The sequence below is a fragment of the Lathamus discolor genome, chromosome 3, assembly GCF_037157495.1.
Source record: "Lathamus discolor isolate bLatDis1 chromosome 3, bLatDis1.hap1, whole genome shotgun sequence".
In the NCBI taxonomy this organism is placed as follows: domain Eukaryota; kingdom Metazoa; phylum Chordata; class Aves; order Psittaciformes; family Psittacidae; genus Lathamus; species Lathamus discolor.
Genome location: NC_088886.1, coordinates 131,924,305 through 131,943,917, shown reverse-complemented (window position 1 = coordinate 131,943,917; position 19,613 = coordinate 131,924,305). Strand labels below are relative to the sequence as shown.

Genomic DNA, 19,613 nt, shown 5'->3' with positions numbered 1-19,613 from the left:
CAATGAATAGCATTATGTTAGGATTTAGCCCCACGGTAGAGGTGCCAGTGCAGGAAGTGGTCCTGGCACCCAAGTTAGGTCTCCAGTAAGAGCTCTTCAAAAGGCACATCCTTCAGGCTGCTCTGAGATGAAGTTTTGAGAAAGATTTTTTCACGAGGGTGCAAGGACTGGGCCCTCCTTTCCTACACTTCCCAGCCAATGGCTTACCTTATTCTGAAACACAGGGTTCCAGCAGCTCCATTTCCAGGAAAGAAGGTGGCTACAGTTGACAGCAATGAAGACTGGATTCCCAGTGCTCACAAGCATGCCTAGTATTAAGTCTGTGGCACATCCAAAGCCCATGACAATAGGGAAATGGAAGAACCATGTCACTGTGCCCATGAGCGAGCTCACATACAAGACAGGAATTCAAATACCATTTAAAACAGATGAATTCTCAGGAAAGACTGATGCTAGTAAGTCTCCAACTGCAGCCATATTATGAAAGCCACTCGAGCCTAGCAATGAAGAAACACTAGATGCATAGTGGTCAAACTTTTTTTTTTCTTTTTTATTTAAAATATCATTATAACCAATTGACATACTAGATAACAATGTATACATTCCAGTGGTGCACACATAATGACCTATGGCATGAATGAGTAAAAAAAACCACAATGTTCTCAGTAATGCCCCACCAACAGCTTATTTGGAGGGAATAAAGGAAAAGCAGGGAAAGGTATCAAATGTGGGAAGAAAAAAAAGTACAGTTTTCCTCAGCATTTTTAATGGTGTATCTTCCCCTTCATATTTCTTGGGACAAAATAAAATTAAGAATATACTTCAAAAGGGGCAGAAGGAATGATCACAATAATTAGGGTTTTTTCTCAACTTTAGTAATAAAAGTTAAAGAACTCTCAAAAATAGACTAGATATTGGGCCTACAAAAGTAATTCATCTGTATGCAAAGCTTACCAAGAATTATTCCTTTTGTAAAATGTAAAGGATGAGCTGACATTACTAGTAAGCTATTTTTACCTACAAAACCAGACTACAGTAATAAAATCACCAATTTACAGCTAACACAATATTCTAGATGTACATTACTGTACACAAGCTATATATTACACATGACCATCCTATGTGAAATCTATAAGAAACATACTTACTGATATTGTCTCAACATTGGCCACTAGGTTTATTTTTCTAAAGGAAGTGTATTTTTCTATTCACATTCAGTGTAGTTCCAATAGCATGGGTTAGCTTTGCTTACTTAAGAAACATAGAAAGTTTGTGTGAGGTAGTTCAAGAAAACCTAGCTTAAATTTTTAACTGCAGAAGTAGAAACATAATGTGATCTGATTCATGACACGTTTCTGTAATGCAGAGATATATAAAGAGGAGAAGGGAGTGAAAGAGTTCACATAAAATACCACTCTTACCCAGTGCCCTTAACTAAGAATAAATTAAATGAAAATTTGTGTAGGCAGTAGAGTTTTATCACATTTCTTCATTAAAAGCCTCTTTGTAATCCTAAAAAATGAAGACAATTCTGCCTCAGCTCCAGTCCTCAAGCTAAGTATGTAAGAATCAAAACATTGACAGGAAAATAAATTGTAACAGCATGAACAAGCTGTTGTCAACAGCAAATAAAAGCGTATCTAGAAATAGTAATTAACTTCCTTCAGCAACTGGAAACAGCCAGACCAAGCGTAAGGTGAACCACCTTCTCTCGCCCCTTTCCCCTCTAATCTTAATTGAGAAACAGTTAATGTCATACACTTTGGATCCCTGGCTAGATAGGAACCATCCTCCTGTACAAGCTTTTAGATCATGTTCCTTTATGCAGTGTTGAGATGAATGCCATCATAGACTCTAAAGCAGGGCATCATACTCATGCAAAGGCCTGTTAAGGTGCTTAATTTTTGCTCTCTAACCATACAGCCTGTGTTCAGAGAAGCAATTCTCCATAAAACCAACCCATGTCAGTAACACCATGCTCACTCAGACAGAGAGGCAGCAAAGGGTGCCAGTGCCACAACTGCCTGGAATAGAGCTCACCCCATCTGAGTTACTAGCTGGGCCTAAACCACACCACCTCCTTGAACTCACACCTGCAGGTTGGCAGAGGGTGACTTGCAGATGATAACAATTTATGCTAATACTATCTTTGTATCTAACTGGAATTCCTATCCAGAAAGGTACTACTACATATAACGTAGACAGCTTCTTCAAAACAAAAAATGCAAGCTGCACAGTACCCATACAAAGAAAAGTACCACATCTGCTCAGCTTAGCAGGATGAATACAGCAGAGGTGACCTGGTTGGTCAAGCTGGCCTTGAGGCTGTTCAGCTGATGGGTACAGCTCTAGCAGTCCAACTTCTCACACACATGAGCACGCTTACTTCTAACAAAAAGAGAGGAGCTATTTTATCCTTGATGCCTGCCACAGCTCTGACCAGAGAACGCGGAAATTAATCGAGTCGTTGTCCAACTTTTAACCTCCCCTGGCGTAAGAAATCAGCTCACTGTAATTCCATCCCTACCAATTCCCAGTGAATTGGAACAGCCCTAGAAGAGCAAAGTTGCACGCACTTTAGTGAAGCCTGTTGTCATGAGATTTTGGAATTACAGACTAAAATAAAGCTTCATAATACTTTAAGAATAAAATCGTACAGTGTATTAGATAGTATATAATCTAACATCATAACAGTAGACAAAGGCAGCTGAACTCCAGCTGTCCATTTGTTTGGCTCTCAGTGGCAGTGTACAACTATTCAACTATTTCTGAAATAATTTTATATTTCAATAAATAAAAAGGGAAGTTAAAACTAGCATGTTGTGATAATTTGGTTACTGAATCTGAATTTACAATCACTTTGCCTAAAATTCAGGCAACTGAGAGGAAAAGAAAAGCAACACTGCTTTGCAAATGGTGCCAAAAGTGACCTATACACTTCCACAGGCAAAGCTCTAACCTTACAAAAACAATCCCTTTAAGCACAGTTCACTCACACTGCAATGGGTTGCCGTGGGCAATCCCACCCATTAATAAGCCCAAACATTCTATGATTAACCCTACCTTAAAAGAAGAAAACCTTAATTCTCCTTAGAGCTCATGAACTCAGTGAAGTTTTAAAAGATAACATACTGTGGTAAAACCTAGGAACTTAATTTTTAAAGCTGTTTTTCTTTGGGACACTGGAAAGCAATAGCAAAAATTATTTCTAAGTTTCAAAATACTTCCATCACCGCTGCAATCTGGAGAGGTCCAAAATAAATTTACACAGCAATTTCATTTACCAAATTCTGTTCTTAACAGCATTTACAGGCATCAGAAGTTGATTTTGTCAGTCTTGACTTCATTACGCTGGGCTGATGAGAATATCATTTGACCCTATGTAACAATGGAGTACTGTTGTATGACCAAAATTTTGGCTTAATTCACAGCTTAAACTTCGATTAAAAAACCCCCTACAAAATAGACTGTTCTGTCGGTCTCTGTTGAACTTGAGCAGATTTTCTATGTTTCAGTGCTAGATGAATCCAAACATGTCCTGCCTCTTCTGAGATAATATACAGTTTGGCAGGATCCTTTAAAAATAATTGCCTTAAAAATACGGTTTAGAAAGGCAATATTGAAGTATCAGATACAAGTGAGGAAAGCAAAATTACATGCACACAGCACTTAACCAGTAGTCTAGCCAGGCCAGGAAAACAGAATTTAAGTCATCTTTGAGACATTACCATTCCTTGTAACCCTGCATGTTTTCTAAGATGACATACTAGATATTGGAAGCATTACTATCACTCCTATTTTTTCTGAAACTTACTGCAAAGATGATTTTCCTCTTTCAATTACAACTTCAAAAACATACCTATTTAACCCAACAAGCAGAAGGAACCACACTGAAGAACATCTGTCATTCCTGGATGACCTCTGCAGCCAGTTATACTATTTGCTTATGCTCTGTGCCTGGCAAGACTTCTGTATTCTTTTATGCTCATTTTTGTGAGCATTACTAATTTGAATTCTTCTTCACATTCTAATTCACTACACAAAATATGCATCTACACAAAGGCAATCAATTGTACAGCCTAGCTTCACTAAAAAAAAAAAATCTGCATTTTCCAAAGGAATAAATTCTGAATGATTGTTAAACTCATACATAAACTTAAGTCAGTTACACCTAAATCATTCTGCAAATATAAAATGTAAACAGTTAAAATACTTCTGTGAGGAGCAGCACCATTTTAAATGACTATTCAGTAACTGTTCTATATATTTCAATATTTTTTTTTTAAAAAGTGTATTGAAACCTGGAGCATCAGTGCTGTGAACTACTGAATATTTATGACTTAAAAGCGAACCATTATTAAGATTTCTGCTACACTGGTCTCATGGTGAAATGAAGAAGATAAATATTAATTTATACAGCACTACTTCTCCCTCCTTTGGATGGCATATATTGCTCAATGCATTAGCTACAGAAATCCTGAGGTTCTCCTATGGTTTTTATAGCAATCAGTTACTTTTGGTGGAGAAAGAGCAGCTGACGTTTTGCCCCACTGCATTTGTGTCATTCCCTCTTTTACCCAAAAAGCACTTGCCTTCGTAGACAAAACTAGCAAGAAATAAAACTCCCAAGAATCACATATTACATGAAAGTATAACTACAGCATATTCCTTTTCCCTCTTGGCAGTCTACACATCCTGGATACACTTCATTTTGTGTGTACAAAAACAGGCTACAAGCTAGAAGTAAACAGTTTATTGGCATTGCAATGTATTATTCATGAAGTATCCTTGTGTTTTATGGCAATCACAAGATTTGGCATGCCACAACTCTGCAGAAAATATCACATTACTTTGTTAAGCTAGGTATTTCTGCAGCTTTGAAGATATGCTTTGCTTCCTTAAGTTCATAAAACTGTTCAGATGCAACTACTCTGCCAAAGATTGTATACTGTTTCTCTAAAAAAAAATTCACTAACTGTTGCTTTCGCTGAAGTACTACAGGCAAGTGGCCAAAATAAAAGAGGATTTTGTTCACTGCCAGCACCAGAGTAGTATGCCCAAACTACAGCTGGCTGCACTGAATTCCCTCCCCCTTCACCTGTACGTGGACATATGACCAAGCATAAAACTTTGAAGGATATCATGAACAAAACACCTGGAATAAATTCTAATTAGAAAATTGAAAACCTATAAAATCTTAAATAATTCATTATATGGTAATGACCACAACATTAATGTGCTTTGATAAAACAAATCTTACAAATTCAGTAAAAAAAGATCAGCAGCATAATAGTAAAGCAAATATGCAGATTTTAAAACCACAATAAAAATTATCAGGTTTAATATTTTACAGTTAATTACAGCAAAAAAGTGGCTGCTTTTAACACAACTTACAGTTTAAAATTACAGCACTTTATGATGAATTCTACGATTATTTTTGAAAAAACACTCAAAAATACCACCAAATTTTAAAGGTGCCCTATTAAAGACTAAAAGGACCCCCCTCCCACCCCCCAAAAGACCAAGTAGTCATCTACAGCAACCCAGAGGTCCCGCTGAGGTTTCTAGACTGCTGTCTGTATCAGAGGCCAATGTTGGATCTGTTGACATTGAAGACACATCATTGACAGATGACGATGAAGATGGATGTTGAGAGCCATTGATCATTGCTGCACCTGTGCTATGAGAAACAAAACAGCAAATCAGTTGCAGATACAGTTGCATGGTTCAGTACTTGCATTAGTCTGTTTCTTCCTAATAGTTATGACTTTCCCCTGTTCTGGCAAGTTTGAAGATATGTCTCAATCTATTCTCAAAGTAAATAAAATCCGGGCCTTAATGAATGGTATGTCATGAACCACAGAACTCACATGGCACGACACCTGTCAAATCACAGTAAATGCTGATGGCTGAAGGTTAAAAATCAGATAGTCCTGCATAATCATAGACAGACCATACTGCATAAAGCCAGAGACGAGATGCCCTACAAAATGTTGAGATGCAAAGCTAGAATATATCTACATATTTTATTAAAGGAAGAAAGGTCCTGTTTTTTTTCCCCATCAGATCCTCCCCTTCAGGCTGGGTAATAGCTGGTGTCCAGCCAGACTGCATACATTCAATCTCAGATACACAGTGTTTTTTCAGAGTCTGGACTTCAGTGAACTCTGAGCACACACCACGACAGCTGTCCAATTTTTACCATAATTTTTCAGCAGTGCATATGAGTCCTATCAATGGCAAGTTAAAGGGCACAGTTTGCTCCAAAATTCAGCAACAGTTTCTGAAAGTGCTCTGTAATTTTCCCACCTAGAAATTACATCTACTGCTACATCTACTCAGTAGATGAAAATAGTGGTTGTATCTTTAGCTGAAACCATACCAGTTACACATTACACATCAAACCAGCTTATGGCAGTAAAGCACTACTACCTACCAAGATGTTTCTTGAGGACTGAAATGAATGAAGCATCAGCTATAGAGGGACAATAATAGAGGAATTTAAGAGATTAATAAAAAGAGGTGTCAACCCTATACATTTAATTCAAATATGCAATATCTCCAAAAGAATTTAAGGGGTTACTGGTAATTTAAGAGCCATATGTTTGAGTTCAGTTACTCCTGAACAGCTTGAACAGCTTTACTCCCTCCTGACCTACAATTCAATGTAGCTTTGTACTATTCTTTTATTGTAACCAACCTAAAGGGGCTGGTTGTCCACGTATAACCCCATTCTTGGTTCTCTCCTCCAGATCCATGACTTCCTTGTATATCAACTCTGAAAGTGCAGAGGAAAGAAGAGAAAAAATGAATTTGCACATCCAAGACTGGATTGATAATACATCTCCCATTAAAATGTACAAGAATTTCACAGATTTAGTCCTGTTCAGAATTAGGTTTCAACAACAGGCTGTAGGCTACGGAACAACTGGCAAGTGATATAAAACTGTACCACTATTTTACATTGGAGCTACAACGATCTGACATTCTCAAGAACACACTGATACTGCTCTAAGACTCTTTTGTCCAGGCTGCTTCGGGACCTGAGGATAAACAGAGTCTTAATCACTCAGTTTTTATCAAAGGATTCTTTGGTACAGATAAACTCATCAGCAGGCTTCAGAGGAATAGGTAGAAACAAGCCCATACAACACTGCCATTCTCCTGACACACATTTGCCACTAAATTTCTTCAGCAACAACATCTAAAGGTCCAGATCACCACAAAATGCAATACAATACTGGCACATAACTAGCCACTCCAAACAAAAGCAACTTTACTTTTGAGCTACAGAAATTCCTCATCCTTAAATAGTTTAGAAGTGCTTCTAACACTTACCAATCATACACCCTGTGTACTGGCCAGAAGGTTTCTAGGCTAATGGCAGCTTACTATTCAGAAAATACTTCAGCAGTGAATCTACAGAAGTAACAATAGAAAAAACGGACTAAACATGTTAAATGCAACTCGTAAGAGCTGACGGTCAGAATACTACTTCTTATCTGCCACTGCCAAACTAATGCAATGTACAAACAGTTTAGAAGAAAAAAGCACTTAAGAATTAAGCATTTAAGAATTACAGTTTCAAGGGCTGTGGGAGTCTCAAAAGTAAACTCCATATTGCTTGAAATATCCCCAGCACATCTGCCTCAAAAGGGAGATAACATTGCTCGGAAGGAGGAATTTCCACAGTTTTCCTTATCTCTGCCTTTACAGTTAAAAGTCGATTTCTAATAGAAAGCGACTTAAAAGTGTGGTAGTAGTGTCCATTACCAGCCAACACAATGCAATGTCAAAAATGATTCACAAAACATTTGCCTTGCCTTTTTTTCCTCTGGGGATAAAAAGGTTATAAAGGTCTGATATCCCTTTCCGGACATTTACAGTACAAAGTACTGAAATGCTCAATTGCACTAAATTCTTGCTTAAGTGCAGCATTTATAGCCTGCAGTCTGGATCTGCATTTTTATAGAACTAAAACCTCTGCAATTATACCACCCTTTTAGAAGCACTTTCAAAATGAAGCATAAGCTTTCCAAGTAACAAATATGTTTCCCTTATACTTTATCATTTTACAACTCATATATGGCTAGGAAATACAGACACTAAACCAGTACTTAACACTAAAGACCATGCTCTTGGGGCTATGAGACTTATGTCATACTACTATCCGTTCCACGCCCGAAACTCAGGTACTTCCTCAGGATCCTATAGCTGATAGCCATCAACGTCTCCCACACCAGTTGTAACTTCAACTACCTTGCCTATCACTAACACTCCTTATAGCTTCTTTCAAATCCTCTCCTTGATTTAAAAGGAGTATAGTTACTGCCGGTATGCTCTTCACTTGAAGACTAGTGCTTCTACTTCAGACTTACATTACTCAAGCTCTTGCATCTTTTTCAGTTGTAGCAGTTGGTCCAGAAGAGTTACCCTCCCTAGAAATACTGCCTTTGTGATTTGCAAAATGTGACTGAAATGAGCAGGACTTAAGCTCACTACAAAGGCTTAGCACCTCTGCAGGAAATTTTTTAGTGTCTCAACAATCAAGAGCTTGTGAAGCACTGATCTATTGCCTTGCCAATCCAAGCAGTTTAAGTAAATACTATTAAGTTGCTCAGAAGAACCTTAACAACAGTAATCACAGGGACTTAGCCTACTAACAAAAGCCTTATTATACCTAAAATGTCTTTCTTACCTTTCCATTCTTCTATTGTATGCTCCCTCTCATCTAACTGTTTATCTGGTATCTTTGGTGGAGGCTGAAAAACAAAACTAACTCAGGTTAAAGCAATTAAAATGGATATAAACCAGAACAAATGAAAAATTAAAGTTGGTACTCAGAATACGTACCTGATCTAAAATATACTGTATTTACATGGTCACGTATTCTCCTATACTTGGACTTCGCCTATTTTCTAGGTGCTGCTACGTGTTTTAAAGTTCTTCTGATTAACAGAGTTGCTTACATTATTGTAATAATTAAAATAGAAACTGAACAGTCTGGTCAGAGTTCCTAAATGCAGCTGTCTCCAGCCCAAGCAGCCCTTTTTATCTACTTACTGCTAATTACTAACTTTTCTCTCTAGCTGTTACAAATCAGCAGAAATCTGATTTCACCATTTACATCAAGCATCCTTTTCTATTCTTAGTGGGTCAACCACATTAACCAACCACCTTTTTTAAAAAAGGATACTTCTTTCACAAGCTGAAATTTTCCTGAAATGAATTTTATGAAAAATTTTCAATTAGTCCCTTTGCTCCTCAGTGTTAATAACTGAAAGCTCAAAATCTCATACTCAGATTTTGCTTAAACACAGTTTATGAGTACTACCAATTGCTGCAACTAATGAGAACATTTCTCTCACCCAGGAGTAAATACCTCAGAAACCTACCAAGGACAATCAATCCAAATAACTGAAGCTTGATAAATTAGAACCCTAAATAAAAGATTTCATATGCACTGCATCATGTCCAGGAGATTATATGCAATTGTACATGAACATACACACATCACATACAGGTACTTCAGTTTGCACCCACTCCTAATACTGTTTCTAATAAACATGTCTATCCATGTCAGTAAAAATTATTATGGCTCATTTAAGCTTCTAGTGAAATGTGTAGATCAATCAATAATCTTTCAAGCAGTTATATCAAGCATCACAAGTTTGCTTTAGTACAGTACCTTCCTAATCAGAGACCTAAAACAAGAACTTACAGCTTCTGCTTCTGACGGATCATACCAAACATTGATGTATGGGTGCTGCAGGGCTTCATCCACCGAGATTCTTTTAGAAGCATCTATAACCAGCATTTTTGATAACAAATCCCTTGCTTGACTTGCTGCAAAAGTGAAATTTTCTATTAAGACCAGTGCCACACATAGTGCAATTGCACAGTATCTCAAAGCTCCTGAGGAGACTTAGAGTAAACAAAATCCAGTTTAATATCTATGCAACCCTTGTGTAATTTGGGGTTTAGAAAAGTCATCCATTTAATGGAAAAAAAATTTTGAAGATAGTAACATAGGTGGGAAAGGGGCTGGACATGTTTCACTACATATTTTCAGCATAAAGCACCCCTCAGTATCATAAGCTACTTACAGTATATAAGTATATAATGTAGGCAGCATAAGCACCCCTTAGACATCCTTAAGTAAAATATAACTCATCTTGCAGCATAGCCTTGTCTGGAATAGCAGTGGGCAAACACCTATTATCCCTCTCAGAGTTTATGGAGAAAAAACTGTCATGTACTGTTACTCACAGAAAATATGGTGAGTCTGTGACTCCACTGAGTAGATGGCTTTTCAAACCAATAAGTTCGTTCAGTAACTACAGGATATGTATTATGAATATAAAATCTTTATTCTCCTCCCTAGAGAAAGAAGATCTGCTCTGCCTACACAACTTCCAAGCCACCCTCCTCCCACTCTTCTCTAAATCATGTTGGCAACTGCCATTGAGAGGAATGTATATATTTACTTTTCTTTATAAAGGTATCTCCATAGGAGCTGTTTTAGAAATGAGAAAGTGGAGGTAAGCATACACCAGCACGCTCATCTACTCTCATTATATTGTAGTATTTAAATCCTTAGACAGACAATGGTATAGTGAATAAACCCAAAATATGTTTCTGTTCAATACATCAGTTTTAAAACTTTTTAACATATACAACACAGAGAAGATAGAGCTTACCTTTAAGCTTATTATGTTCAGAGTCAGCTGGGAAAAGGACATCTGGAAAGAGTTTTTCAAAACTATATCCAGCATATTTAGGTCTATTCTCCACATAAGTTCGGACTGTAGGCTGTAATTTCTTCATAAATTCGGGGCATGGTGTTCCTAGCTGCTCTATAACTTTATTCCATTGATCAATATCTAAGGTTATACAGCTAAGAAAAACACTGTGTCTACTTTTTGACTAGAAAGTTATGTTAAAACCACATGAAATAACCAACAGACACAAAACATAGAAAATTATAATAAAATATCATCATCATTAATTAGAATTATCTTAGAGAAAACAGTGAAACAATGAAAGACTATGAACGCAGTCAAGGCAATATGTATTTTACTCAAAATTGTAACGAACTAGCAAAGGATATACTTCTGAGAAACAGAAAATTAAAAGGCTCACAAAACATTATTAAACAAATTTAAATAAAGGCATTGTTTAGGTTCTGGAGAAGACCTCACTTCCCAATCTGAGCACATATTCACAGTACTCGAGCTACTCGTAAGAATTACCCCCGCAGATGCTTTGTCCTTCATTCTCATCTTGATACCTCGAGCCCATCTGGACTTTCCCAAGTGTGTGATCTGTCACCAACAACATGCAACACTGAGCACCAGTGGGCACACAGAGGATGGAATCTTGGCCCCCACATACCAATGACAATTTTGTCAGAGACTCAAATGCAGAAGTTAAAGAGTCTCAAGGATGCCTAAGGAACGTCTTAATTGAGAAGTTTACACAAGGTACAGGGGAGATGGACTTGTTCTCAACATAAGAATTTAAAACATGTAACTGAGTAAGAAAATATTTGGCTCAGGAATTCCTACTTGCAGATGGTTAGATACTGGGAGAGAACTCAGGTAAAAATTTATATGCACTTATTCATATATTCTCCCCAACTTTTTCTCTTCAGCTACCACCATAAACTGGATACTGGCCTACATAAACCTTCAGTCAGATGCAGCAGGCCTCCTCTTATGTTCTTAAAACTTAACAGCAGACCTTTACATAGAGATTTTCAATCTCTACAGTGCTTTAGTACAGGCCTTGGGGGGGGGGAGGGGGGAGTATTTAAATTGTATGGCACTGAGCTTAAATTGAAAAGCCATGCTAGCAAACCAGATGCATAAAGCTAAGCATGGTGCAGCTCATGCAATGACAGACCTGTGTGAAAGTAAGTATGCCGTGGATCTCTTCACTGTGCCTCAAAATTTTTACCCAATCTTGATCCCAAACAGGACTGTATCAGTTATTAAACAGTTAAACCTGCAGCAAAAGCAGGAAAGATTTCTGATGTGTAACCACCAGTAAAACAAGATGCCAAATTCCAATTAGATCCACTAATTTTAGCAATGATCCAGAGGTTTCAGCTCTATTCACTTGGAGCAGACCCTTTGTCTGAAGTACTGTTCACAGGACACACAGATACCACAAAGCCATTAATGGAACAGAAAGACAGAAGCATCAGATATTTCTGAAAGCTGTTTGCAGGATCATTTCAGCATACAAAAATACAAAACTCCAGAGCGTAACTAATGAAGCAGGCTAGGAATTTTTGATAAACATTTCCTATGGAACGTAAAGAGTTAACAACTGCTAACATGCTTGGGTAGTAAACAAGATTAGTAAGTTATTACATAGAAATGATCTCCAAAGCAAAAAGCAATGCATGTGAACCAGTAAAACAGCACCTAAACAAAACAAAACAAATCTGTCTTAAATGTGACAACACCCAAAAGCAATGGACAGACACTGTGTTGAACTGGGAAAAGAAAAAAAAGAGGAAAACAAATTAAAAAGGAGGAAGGAAAAATAAGCCTGTTTGCCCAAGTGGTATTTTGTTCATTTTACTTAGTATTAATCTCTAAAGACAGTCATACACATTAATGCTATGTTGTGGTTTTGCTTTAAATGGTATAACTGTAGAAGTTTTTGCAGCTTCCTGGAGGCAAAATAATGAACTTACAAATCGTATTTTAAAAAGGCAGTTTAAAACCAGAATTTTACAAATTAGAACCACCTTAATCTGGAACTATATTGCTGCAGTTATCTTTTGACCCTTTACAACTACATCCTAGGCCAAAGGTAAGGATACGATCTGTACCAGGAAATAAAACACCACCTTTGATCATTTCTCCCATGATGCACCCAACTGACCAAATGTCAACTGAAAACAAAATGCAATGATATTAACATAAAAGATAGTTATTAAAATAAAGTAAATAAAAACATCTAGACACACAGACATGAAGTGACTATAAAAAGCATGTGTAATGAAAATGAGTGAAGGTGAATGTGTGCTAACTACAGGACCAGCAGAGACTATGTCCTACTGCTAGATGCAGCCTGAATATAAATGAAGCTCTTATTTTTTTAAAGTATATCACAAGAAAAATCCATGTTCATTTAATAAAAAAAATTGTACAATATGCATTTTCATGACACAACATCAATAAAATGGTTAATCACTTCCTAACTAATTCAACCTGCTGCAGCAGCACAAGGATACAGTCCCTTCCTGGAAACAGGATTTTGTGGCAAACCATTTCGCCCATAATGCACCCCACAGACCATAAATCCACTATGTTTGTAGCACAAAAAGAAGGAAAAGCAAAGCAAACGGTCATTTAAAATTAAAAGAAGCATAACATGACTGCATTCTATAAACTGCAGAGACAGCACAGGAAGAAGAGCAAGTCTTTATATTAATCAATGAAAACACTTTAAAATACACCATATATAAGGATTAGCTTTTCACTGTCTCAAATGCAAGGCAGAAAAACATCCTTTTATTTAACACAGTGCTAGAGCAAGAGCTAGAGCAGAGAGAGAGAGAGGGATACACATGAATCAAGCACAGTAAAACCCTTCTCCAGGCTCTGAGGCTTGCAAAACTACCTCTGCCAACAGACTAGATTGGAGCACCAAAGGTGTTTCATGGAAGTAATTCCATTGTAGTTGTAGGAATAATTTTAGAAGTAACAAAGTAAACCAACCTTTAAAAAAACTGTGCATCTAAACATTTAGGAGAATTAATTGGTTATTACACAGGAATTTAAATCTGCCATAAAGTATTTTCTATAAGTCAGATTACCATGCATCTCTCTCTCCCTTTAAATAAAAAGCAAACAGAATCAGTAAAAGATCATTTAGAATTTTAGAGGATCAGTTAATCACAATATTAGTATGCTCCTATTAAGATTTCAATTAAAATTGTTTAAAAATATTTCTCCAGTTATGCTGAAATAACACCTTGTACAAAAGAAAAACTCAAAATCTTTTTTTTTTTTTTTGGGGGGGGGAGGGGTTACAAAGTACACATTTTCTACAATACCTCAAAATAAATCACTCAGAAGACATACTTAGAGATGCAAAAGTTTACTTTTCACAGGTATGCCAATTTCTTTTGCGGTTGCTTTCAGAGATATTGTTAACTCTGGATGCACAAGTTTTCTTGAAATCATAATAATGAAATTGTACTATTATAAATACTTTTATGAGAACAGTTGTATACTAAAAATCACATGTAAAAGCTCTGAAGGAGCTCAACAATATCAAGCAAATAATGTTGCTTCTTACTGAAAATATTCCTTCCCCCTTATTTACAGTTCCTCTAAAATAGTATCTAAATCATATGATAGGAGATCATAGTTGTACATATTAATAGGTCAAAATTAAGGGCCTGGTTCATTTAAAAAAATGTTTGACAACATGTTATGACTAGTGTTGTTTTTTGTTTAAAAATTATTTTCAAATACTTAAAAAAGTACATATACTTTGGCTTAGAGACCCAAAGATCAGCAGCCAAGTTTTGCATTTGACTTTTAAAATTAAATTCTTTGTGTTGGCTTTTTCACTTGCAAAACAACCTGCTGCTATCAAAAATCAAAACATACCCAACTCTGTCATAATTAGTTTGTGTCCAACATGATAAAAATGACACCCATAATTGCATGGAGAAGTCTGGGAAGAGAAATAGCATGAGTCAATAACTTATCTTCATGCCTCAGAAGACAAATTAATTACTTCAGAGGTGAAGAAAAACAGTAGAAACGATTCTTCTGGTCATCCTACAGAACCAAACTTACGATGTTTGGGGGTGTTTTCGATTGCTGCTTTCATTAATCAAACAAAGCCTGCCTACTTACAGGTCTCTAACTTTTTTATTAAGCTAGACTAACTGTACACTGAGGACTGCTCCTGGGTATAAATCTATAAAAGACTGAGTACAATATCATTACAGACTTGAAAAATCTTTTTAAAAACCTATTGCTTGTCAGAGTGTATTTTTTTTATTAAAAACCTTATTTGGAGAGAAGTTACTGCTTTCTATAATACTAAGAGAAAAAATAGCACGTGCAAAGGAAGTTAAACCAGTGCGCATACTAGGAAAGTTAAAAGCAGTTGCTTCAGATGGTTTAGGGGTTTCCTTGCTTTTCAGAGCTTCCTTCCTGATAATGATGCACGTAACTGCACATAAATCAAAGTATGTTAAGGTATGTGTGCATGAGCAGTTTTGGTGTCCCTCAGTTCTGAATTTCTTGAGTTTGCAAGGCCTGGTTTCTTAATGTAATATACTTAAACGTGCTTTATCTTCTTCAGCATCAAAACCCGTGAAGAAGTTAACTCTATAATTGGTTTGTCTGGGATCTTTGCTAGTTTTAAAACAAGTAAAATTCCCTATGTGTATCATACAGTAAGAAAAGAACAGTGCTCTGCAGTACGTATCTCAGCCATCAAAGTGCAATCATCCCACATAAGTTCAGCAAGGCACTGAAATGGCATAAAGCTACCAGGTGACCCTGTTCAAATAAACTGTTACTGTTAATGTTAACCGTTAGCTGTAAATTTTCAATATTTAACTCTAAAATAAGTTAATTTCTAATTGAACTATAGGTTTTAAAGGGATAAAATAGGCATTGATGTTAAAAGGTGAGAACTCTGGATGGCCCATGGTTCTTACTGTAAGTACATCCTTGATATGTGCCTTCGTATCAGGGTAGCTCCACAGTGAGGAAACTCATCAGGCAGTGATTTAGAAGAGTAACAATTTACGCAGTAGCTTTATAATGACAACAGTCCATACAGAAATGCAGACTGACTTCTGACTCAGCCCACAGATTTACATCCTCCAGAAGTGTCACTCTCAACTCAAGAACCATGTATTTGGCTTTGCGAAGACAATATAGTTTTTCATACAAAAGTAATTTTTTATTGATATTCTGCTGCACAAAACAATACACGCTTGCTTAAGGAACAGGACTGTCACTAGCATGACAAGGTGCTCTAGAACACAATCTATTTAACTTCAATTAACATTTTAGTGGAAAGAATGTTTCGCACTTTTGCAAGTCAAAATTACTTACAGAGATAAATGTAAAATGGGCAAGCTAAATCAGAAAGCTTGTGACTTCCATTGTACCAATTCCTTCTGTAAGACAGCTGCATGACTCAGATTACAGTTTTAGGATCTTTTATCTAGTCTCTCTAAACTGGCCAATATAAAGTCTGGGAAAAAAACAAAGAAACTTAAATATATGCTTTCTACAAAACTTTAGCAGTTAAAAAAAAAAAAAAGTTATTAAGCTTGGTCCACTCAACTTATGACTTCTAAATTATGGGAAAAATAGCCAACCCTGGAGGCCATTTGAAGAACATATACCCTCTCTGCAAACTAATGATCCAAACAGATATAAAAACCACAGCCTTGCAAAAAAAGGTCTATTCTTATTCCTTTGATATGGCTTTTTTCCTTGTCAACACTGATAGAAGTTACTATTCTTGGCTTTTATAAATGACAACAAAATCAACTCTCTATGCACATAGCAGCTATCGGTTACGCACAACCTGAAGTTACTCTGCCGTAATGGTATGCAGTTGCCAGGCAAGTCTGCAGGCTATATTAAGAATCCTGATAGGAGAGCAAGCCCCAGTTGTGTCAGTAACCTGAGGAGCCATGCCTCCTATCACCAGGAGACAGCTAACAAAGCCTAAAGCATCATGGCATCTCATGGGCCTTTCTGGAAGACAAATCAATAGAGGGTTTAAAATACCTTGAGCAAATGGTGGCCTCTGTGAAGTGTGCCTGCCTGAGGTGGAAACACCAAGTGAGCAGAACTGACCACAGTGACAGCAGATCAATGAAATGGCAGCAGAACTGGGGCCACTACAATAGAATTTCAGGAATGACACGTTACTTTTGTTTCCTAAAGGATACTAGCTGTTTCATTCAGGAGGTGCAATGTACTTTATCATGGTTTTCCCTCAAATACTGTATCCTTTCCTTATATGCTTGTAGAAGATATTGAGAGAAGGGCCACAGAGTAAGTATAAAGACAAACGATGTATGCAAGCAGAGGGACAAAATAAGCCAATTTCTTTAGAATTCATCCAAGAACCATTGACCCCAAAGAATCTGTGATACTTCATGAAGGTACTATCTGCATTCTTATCTCAAGATTTTTTTTTCAGCAAGGACTTAGTGTGACAGGACTGAAGGAGGCTGGTTGCCACAGTAGGCAGTTTTAACTTGTCTGTTCCTCAGCAGCCTTTAAGTTACCTATGTCCCGAAAGGCTACACCGAATATAGTTATTAAAACATTTAATGTAGGACACACATTTACTGATGAACTACAATTTACATCCTCATCAGGAATAAAGTCAGGTCAAGGTATATCAAGGTACATACCACAACTTAAGAAAATATATTTCCAGTTCTTCCTGGATGAAACTCTATCTACTAGGCAAGTTGTTTGAATTTTTAAACAAACAAGGCCCTCAATTTCTTCTCCTATTAAATGCAAACATTTCTAATGGGTTGAGTTGAATAAACAAATTGGTGTATCCAGAATCTGCATTTTGGTCACAAGGCTAATTTATAAAATTTTTACAGCTTGAAAAAAACATTAACATGTAAAATGTGGTGTGCCAAACAAAAGATAAAGCTATGCCAAAGAAAGACTATAGTTGCTGACCGTTTTCTTTGTATCCCATCCCTAGGATGACCTCTGGTGCTCTGTAGTAACGAGTCACTACATAAGGCGTCATCATAAAACTAGTTCCTGCAGTTCTGGCCAGTCCAAAGTCAAGAATCTTCAAAGTGCAGTCTGACTTTACTACTATATTACTGGGCTTTAAATCCTTTAAAAAGAAACATCATATATGACTGCTAAGACAAGCACAAAGTACTCTGTGGTTCACATTTTTAAAAGATAATACTGCTAACATTAAACCCCACATATACAACTAGGATATTGCTTAACTGCAGTTTCTTTTCCCCTTGCATTAATTCATGTGCATTCAGCAGACTACAGATTAACTCCCTTAATGTGCCTGTAGATTTATATAGCAATTAAAGAAGGAAAATACAACCAGCATTACAAGATAGGTTAGCAATGTCTGAAATAAATTGAAGTTAGTAAGAAATGTTAGCTCTGAGGAAAGGTCTAGAAACTGGTCACTGTAACAACAGTTATTACTATGATGCAGAACACAAGTAACATGACAATTGCTGAAACAATTTGAAGTAATCATCTTGATACAAAAATTATTAAAATTACAACATGAATGTAAAAAGCAAAAGATTCCTTTGCTAGCTGAAGCTGCATTACCTCTTTTGAACCAATGCAGATGTTTCTCCGAACAGAAAGGAAATCCCCATCCTCACATACATTTAGTATCCTATGTAGGACTTGGTTTTATACTTATTTTGGTGACCAAACCCAAAAGGCACCATTGAAAAACTGCCAGAAACTAATACAACCATTAAACTGGAGTGGGAAATCCCCAGATACAGTTTCAGATCACCTCAGAAGTTTGGCAACTGCATTCTCTTCATCTGAACCCTAAAACCACAGTGACAACAGTGGCTTTACATCTACTTATACAAACACTACACAGATATACTCAGTCATTATCTCAGGAGGACCTTACACACAACCAAATGTCACAAAGCAAATATTACAGAGTAAATTTCAGAATACCTTTGCCATCATAAAATCATTCATAGCATACACACTGACACAGATAAGGCCTGGATCCTTTCTGCACAGAACTCCGGCATTTGGGATGCAGGCATTTGGTAAGTAGCCCTATCTTTCACTGTTTCATAAAGACTTAAAAGTGGCTATCTGCAAGATATACTAGTTTTCATCTGTACTTGTATGGCTTTCAGCAAACTCCTCAGAAAGCTAAGAAAACTGCATTAGACAGGAAACCACAAAAGAGTTTCAGAACAATAGAATTTTAATGGGTAATTACAAGTCTTGCATACTTACTTATTCACGCATTCACTTCACACACACAAGCACTCTGCAGACAACTTTGACTTAAAAGATTTTAAACACTATGAATGAATTCAAGTACTATAAGGAATTCCAGCTATTTAATATGCATGTTTCAGATTCTGCTTCAATCTTATCGGCTTTAGTTTTGCACACTTCTATTATGTGGAGGCTGAGTCCCAGGTGCATGCCTATAGTATTAACTATACTCAGTGTCCTCAAAGCTGCAGGAATAACACTGGAAATGCTAAAAGATCTTCACTTTGGAAGAGAAAAATCACTAGGAGGACAAAATGCAAAAGCTTACAGAGTACTGTCCATCCTTAATTTCCAAACACCATGTAGCTGTCATGAAGCCTAGGAACATGATGTAATTTGCAATACAGAACTGCCCATCAAAAATATGAAGGCAAGAGTTGACTTACACTGCATCCAAATTCAAGCCGGACCAAAACCTCTTATGTTTTAAATAAATGCAGTCTCAAAAGCTCCTGTAAGAGTGATCAGGTTAATCAGGCTGCATAAATATATCCAGAACCTATAGCAGAAGTTATCTTGCCTAACCTTAAAAATGTAAAATGACAGTGCCTA

The 19,613-nt window shown here is 36.7% G+C and overlaps 1 protein-coding gene across 5 annotated transcripts in view; it reads right to left on the bottom strand.

Annotated features, from left to right (window-relative positions):
- Positions 1-523: 523 nt before the first annotated feature.
- MAPK8 (mitogen-activated protein kinase 8) overlaps positions 524-19,613 on the bottom strand; it is a 57,568-nt gene continuing 38,478 nt past the window's right edge. Inside the window, exons 6-12 of one of the 5 annotated variants that reach the window (XM_065671825.1) lie at positions 17,715-17,880; positions 13,250-13,321; positions 10,701-10,883; positions 9,722-9,846; positions 8,699-8,762; positions 6,701-6,778; positions 524-5,675 (exon numbers count right to left, since the gene is read on the bottom strand). In XM_065671825.1, coding sequence (XP_065527897.1) covers positions 5,530-5,675; positions 6,701-6,778; positions 8,699-8,762; positions 9,722-9,846; positions 10,701-10,883; positions 13,250-13,321; positions 17,715-17,880 — 834 coding nt within the window. In that variant the 3' untranslated portion in view covers positions 524-5,529. Of the gene's footprint in view, positions 5,681-6,700; positions 6,779-8,698; positions 8,763-9,721; positions 9,847-10,700; positions 10,884-11,059; positions 12,503-12,835; positions 12,908-13,249; positions 13,322-16,788; positions 16,907-17,714; positions 17,881-19,613 lie in introns of those variants that run through there. The other 4 variants (XM_065671824.1, XM_065671826.1, XM_065671827.1 and 1 more) reach the window with 4 other exon arrangements.